Raw genomic sequence first — 24,437 nt, 5'->3', positions numbered from 1 at the left:
CTGCTAAAGTCAAGGTAATAATCGGGAGCGCCAGGAGTGTCAAGTCTGACAGACATGAGCGCTATATACAAGAACCCAATATTGTATTCAGTCAATAAATTATTGTTCACCCCAGTCATATAGATCATCCCTCCTATAATAGCCAAGCAAGTATAAAACTCTAGTTGACTTAGTTTTGGCATGCAGAAATTCATATTTATGGTGGATTTTAATGAACTGGAAAATTAATCAGGTCAAATGCTGATTGAGTATGCACACTAAATGAGGTAGAACACATTCCTATTTTTTTCTATATTGATCTATATATTCTCTTTTAATCAAGTAGGGTTTTCTGGTTACTTAGGCAATGGGTATTGCATTTGTTATTTCTGTTATTTAATACTGCCATACAGACATGGGGCCTGCAGCTGCGATATTTGTCTTCTCATGTCATTTATTCCTATCATTATTTTTATCATTATCATTATTATTCCTAATGATTTTCATTACCATTTATACTCATCATCATAATCAGCATAATCATTATCAACATCACTCATCATATTAATCATTGTCATCACAATTATCAATGTAAAAGTTATAATGGATGTTATCATCATTACATTTGTTGTTATTCTCTCTGTCCCTCTGTCTCTCTATGTCTCTCCGTCTCTCTGTCTGTCTCTGTCTTTCTCTCTACTCTGATCTTATTCATTGTCTAGTGACCATGTTTCTGTGCAGACCATGTACATGTATGTTGATGTTTTTGTAAATCCCTCTTTACTCTGCATCAGCCTAATTTGCATGAAAAACAGTGAATAGGAAATAATATGAAATTATCATTACAGAAACAATGAAAAGGAAATAATATGAAATTATCACTACAGAAACAGGACTCTGTTTTCAATGTGTAAACTGTTTGTTTTCCTTCAGAGTAAGTCTTGTTTTTGTAATACATTGTGTTGTCTGTCTGTCTATACATTGTACATCAACCAGTTCTGTCGCAATCATCTCCAAATATATATCGTCCTTGTTTTCACGAAGTGACGGTAGTGAGGAGAATCGTCACGCAAAGTGAATGCAATTTTTTTTCACTACCGTCACTTTGTGAAAACAGCGACGATGTATATATTTTTTTTTTCGGGGGGGGGGGGAGGGGTTATAGAACTCAATGTTCTGTACTTTTCATTTTCTATATAAAGGCATTTTAATCCCTCAAAATGTTGTACAGTACAGCATAAACAAGTATTTTTTCCAGCATAAAACGTTGCATTATTATATAGTTTATATACACTTACATTTTCCAGTTTTTGGTAATATACTGATCTTTAATTTTTTTTTTCTTTTTCTTCTTGTGTGCAATCTATTCTATAATAATACATGTATAAACCTGTATAAAAAAAAGACAAGAATATAAACTGTTTTTCTATGTAAAATGTGGAATAAATCAAACTTCAAACTTCAAACTTCAACCAAATGATAAGTTAAGCCATATATATATATCCTAATTTGGGCAGTGGAGTTGAATAATCCACCAGTGTGCAATTGGTATTTATTCATTTATTATTATATTTATCTCAATCTTTATTACCATGGTACATACTGGGTCAGAACTATACTTTCTAACATCTTTTTAACAACAAGTATGTACCCTGCATATTTCTGTTCGGTCCTTCTTAAAGCACGGGCAGAGTATAACAAGGGTTTGATAGACACATAATGCCCCTTAAAATTCAGAATCTCCCAAAAATTTCAGCAATTATTTATTTTTAATAGATGAAGGTGGGTCTCTCGTCTAAAGGTGCTTATGAAACTCTCTTTAAATGATCTCCTCAATGTGTAAAACCCTGTATCTTTCACACTATTAGATTAGGGTGAAAGTATGACATAGTTATGACTTTTCTCTCAAATAATATTTTTGTTGAATCTGCCCAAACTTGTTCCTTCATATGTCCTTTGCCTGGACTTGTTTTGTTATGTTTCACACTACTAGATTAGGGGTGAGAGTATGACATAGTTATGATCTTTCTCTCAAATAATATTTTTGTTGAATCTGCCCAAACTTGTTCCTTCATTTGCCCATTGTCTGGACTTGTTCTGATTGTTATGTTTTGTTCTTCCTTTGTTTATGTATCACTGTTTCCTTCTATCATCCCTTTGATTTCTTAACTGTCTTTATTGGTGTTCCAGTATTTGTTGTCGACTAGGAAACAAACTATCCCAAAGTACTCTTTCTTTATTTTGAAGTAGCTGCTTTTTCATGAAAGCCAATAACTAGATGCGATGCCCTGTTGCTGACCCATGATGAAGATGGCTCAGTGTATTAACTTAATGGGATAATTACCTTATTTGCTGCATTTTTTCCACTTTCAGAATGCAATAGACCTTATCATTTTCAAAACAAATCCAAGAAAAGCAGTAATAAAACATCTATTTAAGTAGTTGATAGTCAGATGTTATGTAGCAATCAAGACTAGTAATAATCTATTTCGGGGAATGAATCTCTCTTATGTATTTAATTACAAAACGTCAAAATGGGAATCACTCTTTCTGTTGAAAAATTCAAATTTTCTGTCCATCATCATGTGTTATTATATTACTTAAACGTTTGTATCGGGTTATATCTTGTACCCCACCCTTTGTTGTTGCTTTTAGTGTTGACATCAAGTTTTTCATCCATGGATAAAAGTTTGGATTAAAGTTTGGCTTAAACGACTATAGATTTAGAGATAAGAAAGTAGTTAATGGGCTAGTTTTAAAGCAGCTTACATGTGTATGCAGTAAATCTTGAGGGGAAGAAAGATCTCTGCTAGATTTTCTTCAGTAAATTTATTACCTGTTAAAAATTAAAAGGGAAAGGAGTACTTCAAAATGAACTACTTTGTACATTTCAATGTAGGCATAACATTGCCTTGAGTAAATGATAAATTGGTGCCATGTTGCACAGAATCATTACAAATTCACACTATTCCATTTAAATTGCATACAATATCAATAATGTAATCTTAAAAATGAATCACTGATTATAAAAGATAGATTCACTTTAAAAGCTTAGCATAATGCCAGTATTTGTACACAGTATCGGCTTTAGAACCTGTTCACTTTAAGATTAACAAACCAAGAGCATCAAATTTTGTTTATTTCTATACAATTATACATGTAGTCACATACATGTACATGTACGTCTCTGAGTTTATATGTCCTGACATGTAGTTAACCGGTACCCAAACATTGTGCACGTCATTTTCATAAGTAAGTCTTCCTTGAAAATGCTAAATGAGAACTTTCCTTATATAAACAACCAACATGAATCACAAGTTCCTTACCAGTATTCAGTTTAAGTGAAATTGTTACAAAAATAAAGACTAAAATAACTTGTTGTTAATGTTAGGTAATGACAGGGAAATGCAATGCAGAAAGGGGAAACGAAATGAGAAAGAAATATATATGTCAAAGACTTGGACAGATTGATAGAACAATGTAGTGAGGATGGTTATGATCCATAGTTTATTTTGATGATGGTTCAAAATTAAAAAAAGAAAGAATAACAAAAATTTAAAGGAGAGAGAGAGAAAGGGCAAGAGAGAGGAAAACAAAGAAGGATAGTGAATGATGGTGTATTAGCCAAATGTTTTAAGATGAAAATAAAGTATGGAGAATATTTATTGGATATGACCTTTTTTTTAATTTAGAATTTTTCATAAATGCCACATGAGCAGGTTGAATGTGGTCATACCAGAGAATGATTTCACAAAAGACTTTTGATATGTGATACATTATCATTTTATATCATCTGATACAGTATTATAAATGATCTTAAGTGTGATATTTAAATGGTGGCAACGTGGCGTGATGGCTCAGCGGTAGAGCAGTGGATTGGTAATCAGGAGGTATTTAGTGCAAAACCAAGTTGGTGTGGTAGCCCTCCCTTGTAAGGCATCAGTCCCTCAATTCAGTCCTTTGAATAAGATTTAAAGCTGTAGGTCCTCAAATTACCATAAATAGTCTATTGTGCTTTCATAGCAGTGAAGTATGTCATAAATTATCAATCTAATTATAGTAACAAGCTTTACATAATTTTTGTATTTTGCAGTGACACGAACCTGACCCTGTTTGTGGTCCCAAGAGAAGAAGACATCCTCCAGGTTGCCTACCCATCATCTGCTTATAAAGCTGTCAATCAAACTCCTAAGCAGACAGAGCACAAGACAAGCTTGGTCCAAGACCAAGGTAGAAAAGAGCCTGCAGAGTACAGCAGCCAGACTAGTAACCTATCATCTATATCAGATGGCAATGATGTGGTGGTGGTGGGTAAGGGTATGGAATGTGAAGACACAGAGTCGGTCAAAGAAAGGAGTGACATTAGTTACTTGACGACGGACACACCAACATACAGGGTACCGGAGCATAGAAGCCAGACAAAACTGGTCACATCAACGCCAAATTCTGATGTTTATCACAATGAAAAGAATGAAAGAAAGATCACAGACTCTAGGCAACAGTACAAAGTCCAGCGAGTGACAGCATCTACGATCAACCATGAATCTGCAGGACCGATGAAAGTCACATTAGTTAATCCATCTGGTGGGGAAGCATCACATGGGACAAAAGAACAGAAGACTTTTCGATTAACAAACGTTTTAAATACACAAAGTTCTAGTAAACAGCCAAATAGTCTTGCTGCATTGGAAGGTGTCTCGGACTCACATGAACAACATGACACACAACCTCAGAGACATGTAGCATCACTCAAGAGCTACTATGAAGCAGCCAAACTTGCCAACTCCTCACAACTGTCAAAAGAACCTGCAGATACCTCAAAGAATAGTTCAAGCCGTGGCTACAGTTCTAGCGTGGACAACTTGCTTTCTACTTCAGGGTTCTCACCCGCACAAGCGGTGCTTAGGGTCCAGCCCCAAAGAGGACTGAATGGATCCTCATCTTGTGATGATTTATGTAACTCAGCTGCTGCACGTTCAGAGGTAGGGAGACTGAACAGACAAGTGAGTATTATCAATGGACAAAGTGTACAAAGAACAGATGGTGAAGACTCCCCTGATGGAGCTATGCATACATGGAAGAGTGAGCAGGAGAGTGTGAAAGTAAGTAGGAGTGGAGGCCTTGCTAAGGTATCATTACATGTGGATGATCCTGATGTACATGATGCATACAAGGCATCCCTCAAAGGAGAGGAGTACTCAACACATGCAACGCGCGTTACTGTCTCAGCTTCAGTCTCTGCGGATAACCTCTCACAGAATGCAAGGAACATTAATGTGTCTCCCAAACATGAAGGGAGAAGGTTGACTCTGAATCAGGATTCTAAGAACATCTCTAGTAGTTCATCTACTGCTCTGGTGCCAGTCTCACGATCCCCATCCTTAGCATCAGGGAGAGTGGTACATCTATCTAACCAATGTCAGTTACTCCCTGATAAACCACAGGACAGTAAGGTCTACTGGGACAAGAAACCCAGCCCTACAGAGCCAGTAGATGATTTGAACTTAACAGTCAGTGATGGCTCCTTATTCCCTTGGAAGAGAACAGGATCAAGAAGAGGTTCTTGTGATAGCGATGGGAGCGGGGGAAGAGGCTCTACAAACAGCCAGGGAAAGCCTAAGCCAGCAGTGCCAAAAAGAGATAGTAGCAGGAATAGGATTAGAGAAAGAAGTCTTGAGAGGGAGAAACAGAGAGACAAGACTAGGAATGAGAGACATCGAAGTCGAAGCTATGACCGTGCGCACCAGAGAACCAATTGGTCCCAGTTTCAGGTATGACAATTACAGTACATTTATATATTTAGCAAGTACTAAGTCTAAAGTACAGTATTAATCTGATTGTAAAACTATTCATCACATTTCTTTCTTGGGGATGAAGAGAAATGAGCTAGTGTCAAGAAAAGCACTCCCTTATCAAACGCTATCAAGTAATGAGCTTTCACTACTACTTTTAAAAATTTCTTGATATGCAGGGAAGTTAGCTTTTTTTACGCAGTATATAGGGAGCACCCATGGGCTCAAATATGTTGAACTAAATTGGACTCCTCCATTATCCCTTGAAAATATTGGAGCAATGAATGAAAGTGATTAGAAAATGAGAATATGGAATTTAACTACCCAATGATGATATTGAATGATTTGATCCATGAATAAGAGAAGAGAAAGTGACATTATTCAGAGTGTATTTAGATGACTTTGATAACTTATTGGTGATCTTTTGATATGATTTGATGATAGGCATACAGGAAGAATGCAACAGGTGCGGTACCTGAAGGTATTCAGCTTGATGATGGGACGCTCATACCACCAGGAAGGAAAGATTCTAGCGCTAGCAGTAACAGCGCAGGATCTACAGGAGAAAAGGAAACCAAACTATTCCCAGGTAATCTACTGCATCTATACACTCATGTAGTATGTAAAGAGAAATATTTCCCTATCATTTTGAAGGCCTTTTTTAAAAGCAAAGTCATTCCTGTTGTGTTAATTGAGTGACTGTGTCCTGGAGCCCTGTCTTGTTTCCACAAGTGCTTTGATAATTCCTGTATGTCATTTAGTTGGTGTTTTAGGAAGGTATTTTACACAACAGTCATCTTATTTTTATGAACCAATTTGCTTCTGGTCTTGTTCCCCTGTAATTTAACATCAATTTTGCACGTAATGTGTGGTACGTTTTACTCCATTGTTAGTAATATATGTTTAGGAAGATTCATAGCATTTCTTTTTTTTAAATTAAAAGATACTATTAAAGCAACAGGAAATATGCCACTTTTACGATCTGTATTTTCATTGCCTTGGTGAAGAACATTACATTCATCAAAATGTACATGTAAAAGTCATTGTCAAAAAAAGGTCATTGTATAAAAAAACATATTCATTACATATACATTCCACACCCTTCACAAATACAAATGCTTTTCTTTATTTCCTAAACGTAATACAAAATTGCAAATCATTGTAGATGCAATTGTTCCCTTCTTTATACTGCAGCCACGTACCAAAGCTATGTGTATTCTCATCTTGAACACAGTTCTCATTTGTCATTACCCTCTGTTTTCACTTCCAATACACCATAGAAAATAGTCTTTTAAATCACTCTGACTTTTACCCTGATTCTTACCCAGCTGCCGTGCAATGTACTAAAGCACCCTGCATATATGTTTTTCCTTCCCACTAGTCTTCTTTTCTTTCAAACATCATGCTGTCATTATTTCACAAAATGTGTCTGTGCGTGATTGTCATGGATTTTTGTGGATGATACTCTACAATACTTTATCATCATTTTCTTCTGTTAAGAAGTCTATTGCTTGTGCATATGTTTCCCAGTCTCACATGAATTGTATTTAAGTTTTGCTATTCCCAGTACTGATCCCTTCAATATTTCATACTTGGTATCTTGAGATCTTTCTCTTACTGATCTTGGGTATCAAGGTACATACACATTTGTTTTTCTCCTCTCTCTAAGTTCCATTCTAAGAATTTGTAAACAGTAGTAGGAGGTAGTATCATACTCATAGTAATGTGTAAGGTCTAGAAAATTTTCTTCCCCGATGTAAACAGCATTCATCTTAAAAATGAGGCGACCGAGATCAACATCGTTTGACACTGGACAGGATCGCCCACGGACCGTGTCCGATTCAGGGTTCTTCAGGTATGGATCATGGTCAACCAAGCGAGGGAGTGGAGGAAAGATCAAAGATAAGATACTTGGTGGGTCTACGCGTCGTCTTCTACAGTGGAAGGAAGGTGTGGTGCTGGTTGTATCATTCATGTATTCATTCAAACCATTGCTATCATAGGTTGCCATGTACAGGTAGACTTGAGGTCTGGTGATAGTCAAACATTAATATATCCCAAAATTTTGCAAAAAGAATGAATGCTGATATAAATCGTTCTTAACTTTAGAAATGTTTGTGATTTAATTAAACCTAAAGCCTCAGTCACAAATGCCATTACAAACTGCTACGAACGATTTTCAGACAATGGAAACTCGGGAAGACAATGGAAAACCAGGGAGATTCGTACAAAATTATTAATCTTACGAACATTTGTGACAGTAGCATAATGCGCATTTGGTTGATTTGACTTAAATTGGGATAAACAAATCAAGAGGAGAACATAATTAATTCATTCATTTTTTATAGAAAATGTATCATTTTTTAGTAACTCATGGAATATTCTGGGAATAGGCTAAAACTGAGGATTGATAATGTATAAGAAATTTTATCTACAATGCTTAGCTTATCTGTGAGCACTTTGTTTTCTTTCATTAGTCATAATATCACATTGATATGAGGACTCGTTTAATTGAATATGTTTTTAACAGTTTATTTTAAAATGCAGTCAAATTACCAGAACTCAAGTCTATCTTCATACCACTGCCATCTTATTATGCTATATTGAAACACAATGCTGCTATACATGTATGCACTGTATTATACAATAAAGCAATCATATCATGCACCTAACCTTATATAAGTATGCTGCTCATCTAACCCACATCACCTCATGCAAGTAGAGAACAAACAATCACACAAGAAAAATCGCACTCACAAAAAACATTTGTGCACAGGATACAGGAGAGGACATTTCATGTGTGTTGTGGGGAAGCAATCAATGAGGGGAAAATGCCATATTCAAGGGAGCAGTTTGATGTGAATGTCATAAAGTTTTCATGATTGTATAGAGAGGGGATTTGTAAAGTATACTCCATACTCTTGATCCATAGATTATCTTGGTGATGGGATTAACAATGAGCATTGAGTATTAGCTGAAATTGTGCAATGTTGAAGGCTAATATGTGAAACAAATATTTTCTTACGAAGGAAAACTCTTCAAATTGAAAATGAACACTGTAAAATAATTTCTGTAACTAGTTTAGGATTTTTTGTTTTCCTAAACTCACAAAAATTCTATGTCAAATTTCATTTTGGAATATTATCATCTTTCTGTGTTTCAGTTTAAAGTTTGAATATCCCTAGGCCTACTGTCGTAGGGGTGTTAACATAGTTGTTCAAATTGGATTATGTACGTGTTGACACTCGATGTTCCTCAAGATATGTATGTGGTTGTGCGGTTCCCCTGTAAACTTATATTTCTCTGTTTATCCTGGCAAGGATTAGCCAGTGCATTAGTAATCACCCTAGGGTTAATCACGCTGTTAAGCTGTATATCCTGTGATCTCTCTTTGAGACCTTTCAATCAAAAGAAAAGAGATAGAAAGGTGCTACACCTGTGAGACAAGATTGATCATGCTTGTCAGAATAAATGAGCTGCAAGCAGGCAAAATGTTGGGATACACTTCACAGGTACATAAAAGATTGATAATGTCAAATATCATATGAGTGGAAAGTAGTGCACACAGTTATGTATTATGCGAGCAGGTTTTTTAAAACACTTTACTAACATCCGGGCCTCCAGATTTGCTAGATGGACCACAAAAAAATGCATGACATTTGAAAGATATCACACCCAAATCAATAAGTGCAGTTATCCATTCTGATCATTAGTTTTGATACCTTTATATTAAAGTCTAGTTGATTGTGATTTTTTTTCTTATATAAACAAAAGTTGGGTCAAGCAGGTAGATGCCCAAGTTGGTATTGATGTGGGCTAGAGGTTGAATGAAATATTGGTGAAGCGCTGTACGAAAGGGCAACATGTTTTCATACTAATTTGAATGTGAGATTCCTTGAGCAGTTGTTGAATGGTGATGGATTGTTGACGTTCGGCCAAGTAAGATTTTTTTTTAAAGTGGTTTTTTAGGTCAGTGACAAGTTTCATTTGCCATGTAAGATAAAAATGCAAAATTGTGTTACTCTCAATCTGAATTAAATACTGATTAGGTTACTGCAGTTTGTATGACATAGCAAGTAAGAGTAAAGGTAAGGGTAAAGCATTGTACTGATCCTATCATGGGCAGGGCAGGATAAGATCACCTGTAGAGTGTCTTATCAAAACATGTTTCTTGATGAGCTCTGGCCTCATTATAAATCTCTAGGAAACCAGTCTCAAATCAAGTGCTTCCTGTTATGCGTGGCAATGTAGCTATTCCTAGACTCTCTTGCCCTCCCTCTCGTATACCTCCCAAGGATGTGTCAAGGAGAAGATCAGACCACCTTCCTCTATCCTCATATAACCTGTCTCTCAAGAAGCCCTAGCTACCCTACTTGACATGGCCCCCATCCCCTCTTTGCTTCATCTGCATTGACTTCATCCATGTTAACTTGATTCCTCCATTAAAATCTATCCTTACTGTCATGACCCCTCCCCATTTTGTGCCCTCATTGACCCGTCCCTTAACTACATTCTTATTAATGTGACCCTTTCCTTCACTATATCCTTATTGACATCTCTCCCTTAGCTCCATCCTTTTTTACATGATCCCTCTCCATTTTGTGCCCTCATTGATATAACCCCTCCCTAAGCTCCTCCCTTAGCTCATTCCTTATTGACATTACCCCTCCCCTAAGTACATCCTTATTGACACGACCCGTCCCTTAACTCTATCCTTATTGACATGACCCCTGTCTTCTGTCTTAACTCTATCCTTATTGATGTAACCCTCTGTTTAATACATCCTTATGAATGTAATGAGTGTTTACAGAATGACCATGTTATAGGAGGAGATGAAGTATCTAGAGCAATACTTAGGTTAAATCATTCCAAAAGTGATGGTGTAACAGGTGTGATGTCTGATCATATTATACATGGAAAGAAAATAATCAGTGGATATTTAGCAATGCTTTTTACTGCCATGTTATGGCATGGAGTGTCGCCAGATGGTATGCTCAAAAGTACAATGGTACCAATACCTAAAGGTCGTTGGAAAAATTTGGGCGATTCAGGAAACTTTCGTGCAATAACACTTGGTAGTATCATTGGTAAAGTTTTGGATTATGTATTTATGAAAAGGGAAGAAGGGAACTTGCAGACTAATGACCTACAGTTTGGTTTCAAAGCAGGGTTATCAACTACACTATGTACTGCTATGGTTAAAGAAACTGTATCGTACTTTAATCATGAAGGGAGTAATGTGTATGGATTATTGCTAGATGCTAGTAAAGCATTTGATAGAGTTAATTATGTGAAATTGTTTGACATTATGCTGAGCAAAGGGGTCTGCCCAATGATATGCAGGCTATTGCTTAATATGTATAAGAATCAAAGGCTAAGGTTGAAATGGAACAATGCATATTCTGATTATTTTACAGTTAAAAATGGTGTTAAACAGGGTGGAGTTATCTCTCCTTGCATGTTCTGTTTGTATCTAGATGGGCTGATAGAAGAGTTATGTGACAATGGGATAGGGTGCTTTATGGGCAATGTTTTTGCAGGAGCATTTGGTTATGCAGATGACTTGACACTGCTGTCACCTAGCGTGACTGCTCTTCAAGAAATGATTAAAACTTGTTTAGATTATGCCATTAAATTTGATATTTTGTTTAACCCTGAAAAGAGTCAGTTAATAGTTTTCAGCTGTAATGGTAAACCAGTTATGGATCCAGGAATCACGATAAATGGAAGACATATTGATATTGCATCAAAAGTAACTCATCTAGGGAATGATATTTCTAAGAATATAAATGATTTTGATATCTCAAAGTGTGTTGGAGATTTCAATCGACAATGTAATATGTTTTTGTTTAATTTCAAATATGCTAACTCTCACATAAGAAATATATTGTTTCATAAATATTGTTCGAGTTTCTATGGCTCACAGTTATATCCTCTGTTTGATAAATGTTTTGATAATATTTGTAGACAATGGCGGGTTGCAATAAGAAGGGTTTGGAAAATTCCATGGCAGACACACTGTCATCTTTTGCCTTATTTAGCAGGTGTTATGGATCCAGAGTTATGGTTTGCAAAAAGATGTTTATCTTTTGTTTTGAAAGCTATGAATTCCAAAAATTATACAGTGGCACATATAGCTGGAATGGCCAGGTATGGAGCTCATTCTGTGTTGGGAGGTAACATAAGATTCTTGAATGATAAGTACTTCATGGATAACAATGAAATTCAAAAGCAGTGGGCTGTGCAATGCCAAGTGAATGATGAGACAATACGCATAGTTGAACAAGTAAAGGAATTGATCAACTCGAGGGATGATTATTTATGTAAGGGTTTCCTTAACCGAGAGGAGTGCGAGGAAATTATCTTGTATTTATGCACACTCTGATCTTACCCTGTTATACATGTATTCTGTTGTTGATGTTGTTTGTTTGTCTTTACATATATTGTGAATGTGCCTATTTGTAGAATATAGTGTATATTTTTTTGTTATTTTTTATATGTGCTTTTTAAAGCGAATAAAGAACTCTTGAATTGAATTGAGATGATTCCACCCCTTTCTGTGCCCTCATTGTTATAACCCACATTCTTGTTGTGACATACCCCCTCTACGGTCACCACGGTCCTTACTGATATGAACCACTTGTCTATGGATTTATTTCCTTGTTGACACTATCCATTTTGGCTCTCAGCAGATGTCCTGTCTTCATTAAAGCCACACTGTCCTACTTGTAGCTACTTGCTCCCTCTATATAGAAAACAATGCCTAATCGGTGACCATTGGTCCCCCATGATCCTCTTTTTCTTATGTTAATTGAGAGCTGAGTTGATGAGATAGCCACCTGTCATTGACCACGATGTGTGGTTTAATCCGCCCTAGCATAACTAGTACAGCCAGCCTTTATATATCTTTTGGACCATTCCCAAGTTAAATCAGCTATGTATCAACAGTATTTCTTATATCTTTATAATGATCATGAATTGCATACATCCTCTAACCATGCATGTGATAGTATGTATACCTAATAAAGCTTAGCCATAAGGCAAAATAATTTTCCAATCGCCATGAAAAACCATGCGGAGTCCCAAGTATTAAAGACTATCGGAAGATGAAACCAAGGTGATAGTCTTCTTATTCCTGACTTGATTTTATTCATTTTCTTTGAGAGAGGGGGAATTTTTACTTCGTTTGGAAGGCAAACTGTAAAATTACCTGCATGTTTATCCTATACCTTAAAAACTGTTAGAGACATTTTCCTGAAATTAGGTGTATTTACCTGTTTCAGTCACTGCTCTGTTATGAGAAAGTTAAAATTTGCTTACCACAGTTCATATCATATATCTTCCAAGAATGATTTGTGTAAGTCTTTATTCAATCTAGTACCTACATTTATGTGTGCAATATTCATTTTTAAAGATCTATTTATGAGAAATTTGTTTTAATTTCACACTTCATAGAATGGTATAAATATAACAAACCTTGTGTTTCAATGGGTGAATGAATGTTCAAGGTTTTCATGGAATTACAAACTTATATTACTTCTAATTCCGTCATTTATAGAGTGTGCCATTGATACTGTATTAACATGATTAATTACTGTGTTCTTATTGAATTAGACTGTAACTCAGGAAGATAGATCAAGTAAGCAATATTTATTATCACCCACCAGAGGGCAGTATTCAATTCATAATTGATACAGTTAACAACTGAATTATTCATACCCCTTGTAAATTATTCATACCCCTTGTAAATTATTCATACCCCTTGTAAATTATTCATAACCCTTGTAAATTTTATGTTTTGTGTGTTTTCGTAACTGAGGAATGAAAGGGGGACTGGTTGAATCAAGGCCTTTGTTATAGTAATTTTGGATGTCCTTTGGCTTTAACATGTCACATTCTCAGGACACATGAATACCAAAGACAAATCAATTTTTCACATACTTACAAAATTACAAAACTTGGTAAGGATATGAATAATTTAGTTGTTAACTTTACATGTATTTGGTTTAACATTTGATATATGGGGTAACATTGGTATCATTATTTTAATTTGTACTTTTGAATTTTGTTGATTTTGATTCATTGTTATACATTTCATTTGGATGCAAAGTGGTTACATGAATTTCCAATGATGACATAAATATTATCAATATATTGATGAGATTTACATTTATGCATATGTTTATATTAAAAAAATCCTAAGGAAATGATGTTATAAAACTTAAAAGAGATATAATGTCAGTATGGAATTGTAAAATGATACTGAATATATATATTTTGTATCAGAGTGTACATGTTTTGAACTTTGAAAATGTGCTCCATAGGATTTATTGGGGGATATTGTATCCTCACATGTCACCAAAAAGGAAAATAACAGGGAAATTCATGTTACCACAAGATTTTCTTAATGTCATTTGAGTTTATAACAATTGTACACCTATTGCAGTATGAACCATTGTTTAGAAAACAAGAATTCTTGTTTTTTTAACCATGTTAATCTCTATGTAATCTCATGTATTTTTTTTGTTTTAGGTGCACTTTCTCACTCCATATTTATGATTTACTTCACTGCTATTAGATCATGCTATTCAGTTGTTGAGAGCCAAAAAGACATCAACTCAATCTCGTATGAAATGAGTTTAGTGTCCTCCTGCTTCTAAGAAAATTATTTATATTGTTTAATCATTATTTTGCAAAGATTTCAGAGTTGTATGTTGGCTAATGCAAACTATATTTTATTTCATTTATTATTTGATTGAAGTGGATTTATTTTAGTTGTTTATCATTTTGCCATGGGATGCAAGGCGTTTATTAACAACCATGCTGTTTCCTTGATGAACATGTGATTGATTTTGTCTGTAAACTCTACTGAGAACCAGAAAGAATTTGGCCTTATTTCCAAACTATGAAGATACTGCTAAGTTCTTGTAAATCATTTTCTTTCTCATAAATAATAGAGACACCATTTTTGTTAATGTTGGTATTTGTTTGTAAAAGGATACTGAAGTGGGTTAATAGTTACACTTGGTTTAGTTTATATTTGATGGTATTAACTTGAGTAATTTGAAAAAAATATAATGAATTACCTTTAAACCTTATTTGGGTTTGATTTGTTTTTAGTACAAAGAATCCAAAATGATATAGGCCTACTGGTATGTTCTTCTGGTTCTGGGCAGAGATGCCTGGTTATAGGTGCAGCAATTGAATTGGGTTTCATGGGTATTATATTATTATTGACTGCACTCATTTAGTTTATTTTGTTTTCATAATAGAAAGAATTGTTTATGAATAAAAGATTTGCAAAGAGACAAAAGAAACGTGGAGAGATAAATTAATGCATATGTTGTGAATTTTCCATTTGAAGTTTCTACAGTAAATTTAATGACTTTGTCAGTGATTCAATGATATTTTTTTAGTGATATCCATACATTTTAAATGTAGTATTTCCTGTTTTATATAAATTGATTCTATCAGTGTAATGTATAGCAAGGCGTGGGTAAGCAACAGAGTGTTTATATAGATAGAGTATACCTTACACTGGCTTGCATAGTTCTCATAGATAGATTCACTCTTTTCATATCCAATCTTTTGTTTTATTTCAGTTTTATGTGAGCTTTTATCATCCCAATCCTTCCCAAGCTTATCACGCTGCGGCATATCAAATTCAGAAATGTTTATCGCTTTTAAGCCCTACCGCTGAGATTAATCCAAAATTAGTCTCCTTTAATTTCTGATCGCCATGCCATTTCCTGGCATGTGATGATGTGAGCTACAATTGTAATGAGTTTCACTGATTTCAGTCAAGCAATCAGTCTAGAAGGGCTCGGATCGTTTCTTTTTCTTGGAGTTGGAGAGAACTGGTCTCAAATTTCAACTTCCAAGTATGCCTGTTTTTCCTGTTTCGTTGCCTTTCGTTTCGTTGCCTTTCCAAGGAATCGCTCATTTTTAAGTACATTTGAATCCTGTGAACCTTTGACAGTCTGTGCTGGTGAATTTGAAGCCAGAGACGTGATAGGTTTCAGTTACATTGGTTCAATTTTTGAAAAAGTAATATTGGGAAAGTAGTGACTATCTCCTTATTCACAGAAGCTTGTATACTATTTATCATAGATTCTTTTAGCAAAATTGTTATGTTTATTTATTAGTTCCCCCCCCCCCCCCCATCACTGCCTGCTCTCATGTTATTTGTTGTCTGGTCATTAACAAGTTGTATAAAATGTTGATTAATGTTCTCAGGTCAGTCCGGACGTCAGAGACTTGTACGGAGGACCTCGTATCTCAGGGCGACAGGGTCTGATGGTGAAGAGGAAGAAGAACACGGAGATTCAGGGAGCGTCACATCATCACAGGAAGGAGAAAGACAATCAAGAGAGTAAGCTACAGTGTCTCGTATCAAGTCTTTTCATAGAAAAATGAGTAAAAAATTGTAAGCTCAGCTGCTTTGAGAGAGTCGAGAGGCTCGGCTCTCATTCTCGGTGCTGTGGAATAGATTCCAGCGCCAAAGAATTGGGTCTGGGAGTCTCGGAACCGATGTGTTCGGAAAATTGACTCTCTAGAGATTGGGATCGACTCCTCGGTTCTGGATTTCAGAATCGGGTAGAATCAGGTACTCGGCGCTCACTCCCAAGCCTATTTGCTACAGAAAAGGAATGGGGATGTCGCTATTAATCTTCATGTCAAAATCAAATGTATTACCAGTACTTGAATGGACTAAATTGAAATTAAATGAAACAAGCGTGTATAAATTATGTTTTCAGTGGAAATTGAATAAAAAACTTGAGTTGTTACTGTGTAATTACAGGGAAGAACTAGATCTTCTTGGAAGGGAGATGAGAAGGTGATCATTTGCATAATATGCCGTGTCTCATCTGCTTTGCTCCCTTATAGGAAGATCACTCCAAAGCGAAATGCAAGCATCCGGAAGCTGAAATCCTTCTTTGGAGAGGGAACACCGAAGATAGTAGAAGCGCAGCATTGTCGAAGGCCTTCTATGATTGAGTTGCTTGGTACTGGACCTGTAGCTAAAGAGGGGCCTCTTAATATCAAGGTATGTAGGCTAGCTAGGACAGCTAATGATTGTTGATTATTAAAGGTGAACTGATCGGTTATCATGGATTATTAATTTCTGGTTATTAATAATCTTTTAGGCAGTAGATCTTTAGCCAATTAGATGCCTCTCAGAGTGGTCAAATAATGTTACTTTAAAAAATAATTTAAAAAATGAAATAATATATTTAAAAAAAGTAAATAAATAATAATAATTTTTTTTTTTTTTGTGAACATAATCAAAATGAAGGCAATTTTTACATGAGATGATAGAATTCAGTTTACCACATATTTAGGAGTCTTTTTACAGTTTACTTGATAAGCCTGTTCATGCTTCCAGTTCATATCTGTTCATTTGATTTGCATGTTCATGCATCAAATTGATTATTTACTTTCCATAATTTGCAATGGCATTATGGCATATATTCTTCCTTTACAAGATATTTGAGTGTTAATCCTTGTGCACCTTTGTGCATGTTTTGTATTGCAGCTGGCTCCTAACAGATCATGGAAACCTGTATGGGCCGTCCTCAAAGGACAGGTCAACAAACTATTCTTGATGAAGGAACAGAGAGATCCATCACAGGTAAGAGTGAGAATGATGTATTCATTGGGCAATTAGCATAAATGTACATATTCATTGGGCAATTAGCATAAATGTACATATTCATTAGGTAATTAGCATACATGTACATATCATTGGGTAATTAGCATTAATGTACATATTCATTGGGCAATTTGCATAAACGTACATATTTATTGAGCAATTAGCATAGATGTAGCACTAACAGAATGGGGGGGGGGATGGAGGGGTACACTTTAATGCTAATAGGTATAGTGTCCTTTTCCAACTGATTGAAATGCCTTATTGTAAGGCCATGTCGTATATATTTGGTATCGCATGAAAATGTTCAAAATCTCTTTTATTGCACTTAAAAGGCTCCAACAAAATCATGATTAATCAGTAATTATTAATCCAGCTGCTAATTTATCCCCCACCCCTACGCCTCCTCTTGTAAATCATTCCAAGTACATGAACCTTTTGAACTGCAATCCCCTTGTATTTGAAGTTGTGTTTTGTACTAATTAAAAGCTCCAGTCCACAATCAGATTGATCAATGTATACATTAAGTGTTTCCTGTTTCAGAAAGGCATATGGTTGCTAAAATTTAGATTCCTGCTTTAATGATTGTGTTCTGTCTAAGTCAATTGAAATAATTCTAATTCATTAAAGGTAATACAAAGTTTTGGGAAATTTTGAAAATTGGGTGGAAAGTGATTTTTTACAATTTTAATATATTTGGATGCCCCTGTGGATGTATTATAAGCACTAGAAAATTTAGCCCCCAAAATACTACTGCCTTTTCAAATAGCTCCTACAGCCCTACAATAGTAGCTGCGGCCATGAAAATTTCAGAATATGTAGTTGCGATATACAATTTCCAAACGGGAATAGCTAATCGGTTGATTCTAGTCAAGAAACATTGTTTTATAGCTTAATTAATATCTTGACCTTGAGAGGGAGCTATACAACATCAAGAGTTTATTATTTACAATTTTATAACTTTAGACTTGAATTCAACCGCGACAATGATCACTAAATATTGTACGATCGCATATGCTTCCAGTATATTCATTTGAACCAAATTCATGACCCCGTACCAAAAATTGTATCACCTTTAAGGCTACATGTATGATGTACATCCCATGATGTATTAGTTCTTGTAACATCTGCTAAATATAAACCGCAGTGAGATTCATATTCCATGTTTTGCTTCAAGCCAACAAGCATATTGAGAGTGATCCTGTAAAGTAACAATTTCCTGTATTTGGGTTGTTCCGGATTACTTGAAATCCAAGTTCTGCCCTTATCTGTTACCGATCGTACTTTCACTGAAATGTTCTATGTATAACATACAGTACAATCTGCAGGACACACATTTAGCTTCTAGGGAAGTTTCCCCCCTTTTTCTTGTATTTTTTCAATGTAATATCACCATGCAGCAGCCCCCTCCCCACTCCCCACCCCCAGACCTCTTGAAAATCACATATATAGACCATGGACAAGGAAATGTTCTTTGAATGGGCACAAAGAGAATATTTATACAAATGTAATGTAATTGAAAACATTGGGTCACTGCTTATGATTTTTATTTTTTAAATCCATTAAAACTTTTATTAATCAAATAATTCATACACACATAATGATAACAATAATCACAAAATCGCTGTACAATAATTACAAAAGGTAAAAACAAATGAAAAACGTTAAACAATACAGAAATACTGTAGTGGGTAACACATCCTTTTCTACAGTGTATATGATAGGATATGTAATCAAAATGATTCTTCCACAGGGGACCATTGCTTATAGTGCGATCCTCACTGCTTATGATTGTCCTCACATTGGCATTGCTCCTATGAGGATATTAGGGTGTGAAAAAGAAAGGAAAGAGAGTCTGTAGCATCTGGAAAGGATATAGGAAATGCTAACAGGAAGACAGGGCTGAATAGATAGGATATGAAACCATATTTTTATTTCTTTCATTTTTATCATAAGTATCAGTTGGGCAGATACCATTCTTTGTTTAAGTATCGTGTTTCTTTCCTGCACCATGTTGGATCCTCATTGTATGTTGTTTGTGAAGTATGTGCTCACTTTCTGGTTTAATGGGTGCATTGTCTAGTGGGGATACATATGTTTGTGCATACATACAAATCTGTGACCAGTCCACTGAAGATTGGACTTACTAACAAAGTCACAAGAAGGGATCTAGAAAGGCAATAAAAAGCAGTTGTTCACAAAGGGTTGTGAGAAACCAAGGAGAGTGAACTTGTTTCTCAGCTCCTACTTGAGACAACATGAGGAGGTTTGTTAGAATTTATCTTTATTTAAAGACTTGCAATTAAAAAGGCCTGTGATAGGACCCAAGACAGGTAGAGAGGCAACAAATTCAGTTGAATCGCCTTTGGAAACTGCTACTATAGAGACATCGATTTAAGTTGACGAATCAACTGTGCAGCTTCAATGTTTTACTCAAGGAACCTGTGGCAGTTTCCTGGACATCATCTTGTATAATGTATGACCTTAAGCTAGAGATGGGACTCTTGATGTCTGATTAAACACCCTTGGTAATTATTCTGTTTAACCTCTGAACTCTAACCTTTGTTCTTGGTAGCATCTTGGCCTCCTTGACCAGCCGATCAGTCTGAATGGATCAACGGTTGACATTGCCTATGATTACACGAAGAAGAAGAAGAATGTCATTCGTCTTACAAGCGTAGCTGGAACAACCTACTTGCTGCAGGTGAGAGGAGAATTCTGGAGTGATGAGTTTTAAGAAGAAATTATCATTGGCATTAGGCCTAAAAAAACAAGATGTTGTATTGCCCTTTAGGTGCCAAATCATGGGTCGATCGGTCAGAAATCTTTTTTTATTTATTTTTTACTCCCTCTTTGGGCTGATATTTTTCAGTTTTGAATGCTTTAATACCTTTTTTTTTTTTTAAAACGGTAAAAAAAAAACTTAAAAAAAAAAAACCCACCGTAGATTTCAAGATTTTTGGGGCGGTCGCAGAGGGCAATACAACATCTTTTTTTTTAGGCCTTATTATGAAATATGGATTGAATTGAACTGTTAAATATTCGCTGCTATTCCATGGAACATCCAAATAGCTGTCATACATGTACACATGAGGTGTCGTGGCATGAGTAAATCATTAGAATGTGAAAGGATCACTGTAATAGGTTCCTGTGCTAGAAGGCAAACAATATAGTTGAGAGAGATGAAAACCTTTCACTCTATTTATTTCATCTTTAGCTCAGTTTTACATTATATCTAGATGATTGACATGTGTTAATTGAATTATGAAAGTGTTTGTCCTGTTCATAATAGAGTGATGTATTATTTACAGTAGACTATAGCCATGTTCATAGAGTATCAGAGCTGCCAACCAGTACGATTGAATCGTCCTGTAAAGTATCATACAATCATCTCACATTGGCAATTTGGGGATGCTGTTCGGTTCATTGAACACACCAGTCATGACAAAATCATAAATTTTCAACCAATGATCCATACAAAGAAAATCTTCCTGTATGTAGGAACTACATGCACATGTATAAGAGGCATTGATGCAGTGTCTTTTTCTAATACAATTTTTGTCAGCAAAATACAACTTTTTGGATTAAAGAATACCGTTTTTGAACTTCAGAGGTTGGCAGGTCTGGAGTATACAATGTTAGCCATGTTTCTAACCACACCAAGATAACCGATACCTTACAGACATACTTTACAGACAACTAATATTCATGGTTTACATTGCACATGATCGGTAGTACAGACTTATTCTGTGGTATTGCAACAAGTTTTTGTTTTATTATATAATTTGAGGATGTAACGTACATCATGATCTTTTTTGCACACAGGTCAGTGAAGCAGAGACAATGCTTGCTTGGATTAAAGTACTTCAGGAAAACAATGATCCCTGCGAAGGGGTAAGTATTCTGACTTTCTATACTTAGCATGCATTATCTTCTGATCAGGGTCATGCTGTAGACAGAGGGAGGTATACAGACAGAGAGAGAGAGAGACAGAGACAGAGACAGAGACAGAGACAGAGACAGACACAGACACAGAGACAGAGACAGACAGAGACAGAGAGACAAAGAGAGAGAGACAGAGAGACATAGAGAGAGAAAAAGGGAAACTTACACAATATTAATGTTACTTGGCAACAAAATAGGAAAAGAGAAGGGGGAGTGCAATAAAGGAAGAGGTCAATGATGTATGACGCACAAGTTAAGAGAGAGAGAGAGAGAGAGAGAGAGAGAGAGTGACAGGGAGAGAGAGAGAGAGAGAGGCAGAGACAGAGAGAGAGAGAGAGAGAGAGAGAGAGGTAGAGACAGAGAGAGAAATAGACAGAGAGACAGAAAGAGAGAGACAGACAGACGGACAGAAAGAGAGAGACATAGAGAGAGAAAAAGGGAAACTTACACAATATTAATGTTACTTGGCAACAAAATAGGAAAAGAGAAGGGGGAGTGCAATAAAGGAAGAGGTCAATGATGTATGACGCACAAGTTAAGAGAGAGAGAGAGAGAGAGAGAGAGACGGAGAGTATGAGGTCGGTAAGCTTAGATAGGGGGTAAGGGTAGTGACAAATACTTGTATCTGTTGTCTTCAATATTTGACCTGCAATATGATACATGCATGGCTTGCGGACTATTCTATATAATCATAATCACCTCTTTGATGCTAGCTCCCTGGTGAGTTTACTTGCAGATTAGTTCTCTCCTTGTACCTCATTAAATGCATTGTTTTAACGACTGCTCTGGACATATCTTTACTCAAATGAACCTTCATATTCAGTGTTGTGGCTACAAATCAGTATGAAGTTGGACTTGGATTCCCCACATTTTTAGTTGACTTTGTATGTGTTAATGAATGGGCAAGTTGACCGGAGCTCATGGCTAAGACTTTGCACTTCAATGAATATTTCCTCTTTGATTCTGAGTCGTAAGTTTTCATCGATAGTCGCTAGTTCTGTGTGATCTCTGTAACCACGGGCAGTTCAATGGGAAACTCTGAAAAGAGGCATGTTGTATGCAGGCAGTACACATTGTTTCGTGTACAGAGGCCAGTAGTATATATTGTAAAGGTGAGTATAGGGGTAGTGGAACTGATAAAAAGGGAATATTCATTTGGCAATTCTGTTCTATTTCCTTAGCAACAAAATTTGCTGCAGTAACCTAGAAATTCTGTCTTGATATAGAAATGTTTCTTGTAATTTTCTTGTAATTTTCTTGTAATGTTTTGCTGTACATTGCACTTTAGATGTATCTTTTAGCCCATCTTGAGAAATTGCCAAACCCACTTTTTCTTTTCTATTACATCAAGAAATCATGCATATACAGGTACTGTACAATTTATGAACTTGTTTAAAAGATAATCTTGAAGTTTAAAAAATGTAATATATCAATTTTGGAGATTTGAAATGTCTAAAGCATTGAAAGGGTATAAACAGATAAAGTTGTATATTGTTCGTCTCCATTTTCTTGAGCATGATGAATTGTAGCAAACTTGTATTTAGAGTACCGTAGAGGAAATGGTAAAAGAGAGCAACAGATCTGGGAGATGACCCATTTAAAACAACCAAAGGCATAATAGGAATAAGGAAAGTCAAAATTCAAAATTTGGAATAGTGTTTGTAACTAATTTAAGCTTTGTATTTTTACTTTGCTTACTGTATGGTCATTTTCTGTCAGGATATTAAAACCATACTGTGATAGGGGTAGCATTTTGATTCTTATAATGGTCCCATCTTTAATTTTATGAGAGGTATTTCAATTGTGAAATCACATAATGTGTGTGTGCAGTTGGCATACCGGATAGAAGGTTAACCGTTTGATACAACATTTGTGTAAACTTGATTAAAACGTTAATTGCACAATTTAATCTGCCTTGGTGAGGTATAACATGTATAAATGATGTAATCATTTCAGACCGTCATCCCAGCTTAACAATATCTAAAACATTGTGAATATTTCTATACTCTCTTTTTACTTAAAACTGTTGTCAAGTACCTTTAACCAGATGGTAATAGACAGTGATGATCATAATGATAATAATGATAGTGCGGTCTTATATAGCGCTTTTCAGGACCGCATGCCCTCTCAAAGCGCTTTACAGATATATATTATTACCCTGGTCATCGTATTCAGGCTTACCTGCACACAATGTATGCACATTCTCCACTCCCTGGGGAGCATTCCAGCTAGGCGTCATAGGTGATGTAGGAACACAGAATCCCATTTCCCAATACTTTAGTTTCATCATTGACTGAGTCCTGTGCTGTATAGGGGATGATGAAGGGTTTGGTCACTTGGCAGAAAGGTTGTTGTTTCCTTGTATTTGGCTAGCTAGCTAGACTATATCCATTCTACACTGATTACATCCTTCCTCATACTGCCTGCCTGCCCAGTCTAATATAGAGACGCCCTTTGATTGATCCAACCTCTTGTTCTCAATGATTCAGGGGGTGTCATGTTGTCATTACTTTCCAAAGAAAAGGGTATTTATTATTCAGAAATGTTGCTAAAGCATACATATAGATGCAGGATGTTAGTTTTCAGGCTCTCCCTCTGCCACCTGTATAGTATCATTGGTTTCATGGATTGAGTACTAGGTATCATCGTTTGGCCACCAGCCATTGCATTATGTTACTAGAGACTTGCTCTCCAAGATCCTCAACAGTTTTGAAGAAGTATTTCTTTACAATTTTCTTTTTGAAGACACTTAATTACCATCTTCCTTTTATGATCCCTGAATATCTTTTGTTCATCAATATGAACTAAGTCAGAAATTGATATGATTACTCAATACCTATGTTGTTTTGGAATGGAAGCTGTTTGGCATTTAAGGAGGAAACTTGGAATGGGAAGAAAGAATATTAATTGCATGAAGAAAGGGCATCCTTCTCTCATTCATACCAGGGGTTATTACAGGTCATTCTTGCACCATACCAAAGTAAAAGAAACACATCTTAACAGGCTTAGTTTTGATAATTAATAACAATCTGGCATTTGAGTGGTGACATCAGTTTCAGACACAGAGATAA

At 35.8% G+C, this 24,437-nt stretch overlaps 1 protein-coding gene across 5 annotated transcripts in view; it reads left to right on the top strand.

The window, feature by feature from the left end:
* LOC115918380 (rho GTPase-activating protein 21-like) overlaps window positions 1–24,437 on the top strand; it is a 68,902-nt gene that overhangs the window by 29,813 nt on the left and 14,652 nt on the right. For 3 of the 5 annotated variants that reach the window (XM_030975904.1, XM_030975899.1, XM_030975914.1), the window contains 8 exons: window positions 4,073–5,750; window positions 6,216–6,360; window positions 7,536–7,721; window positions 16,008–16,143; window positions 16,659–16,818; window positions 17,308–17,403; window positions 19,997–20,125; window positions 21,247–21,315. In XM_030975904.1, the coding sequence (XP_030831764.1) occupies window positions 4,073–5,750; window positions 6,216–6,360; window positions 7,536–7,721; window positions 16,008–16,143; window positions 16,659–16,818; window positions 17,308–17,403; window positions 19,997–20,125; window positions 21,247–21,315 (2,599 nt within the window). The remainder of the gene's footprint in view (window positions 1–4,072; window positions 5,751–6,215; window positions 6,361–7,535; window positions 7,722–16,007; window positions 16,144–16,658; window positions 16,819–17,307; window positions 17,404–19,996; window positions 20,126–21,246; window positions 21,316–24,437) is intronic. The other 2 variants (XM_030975908.1, XM_030975919.1) reach the window with 2 other exon arrangements.

The sequence above is a fragment of the Strongylocentrotus purpuratus genome, unplaced genomic scaffold, assembly GCF_000002235.5.
Source record: "Strongylocentrotus purpuratus isolate Spur 01 unplaced genomic scaffold, Spur_5.0 spur5_contig_868, whole genome shotgun sequence".
Lineage (NCBI taxonomy): Eukaryota > Metazoa > Echinodermata > Echinoidea > Camarodonta > Strongylocentrotidae > Strongylocentrotus > Strongylocentrotus purpuratus.
This window is presented reverse-complemented; position numbering and strand designations above follow the sequence as displayed.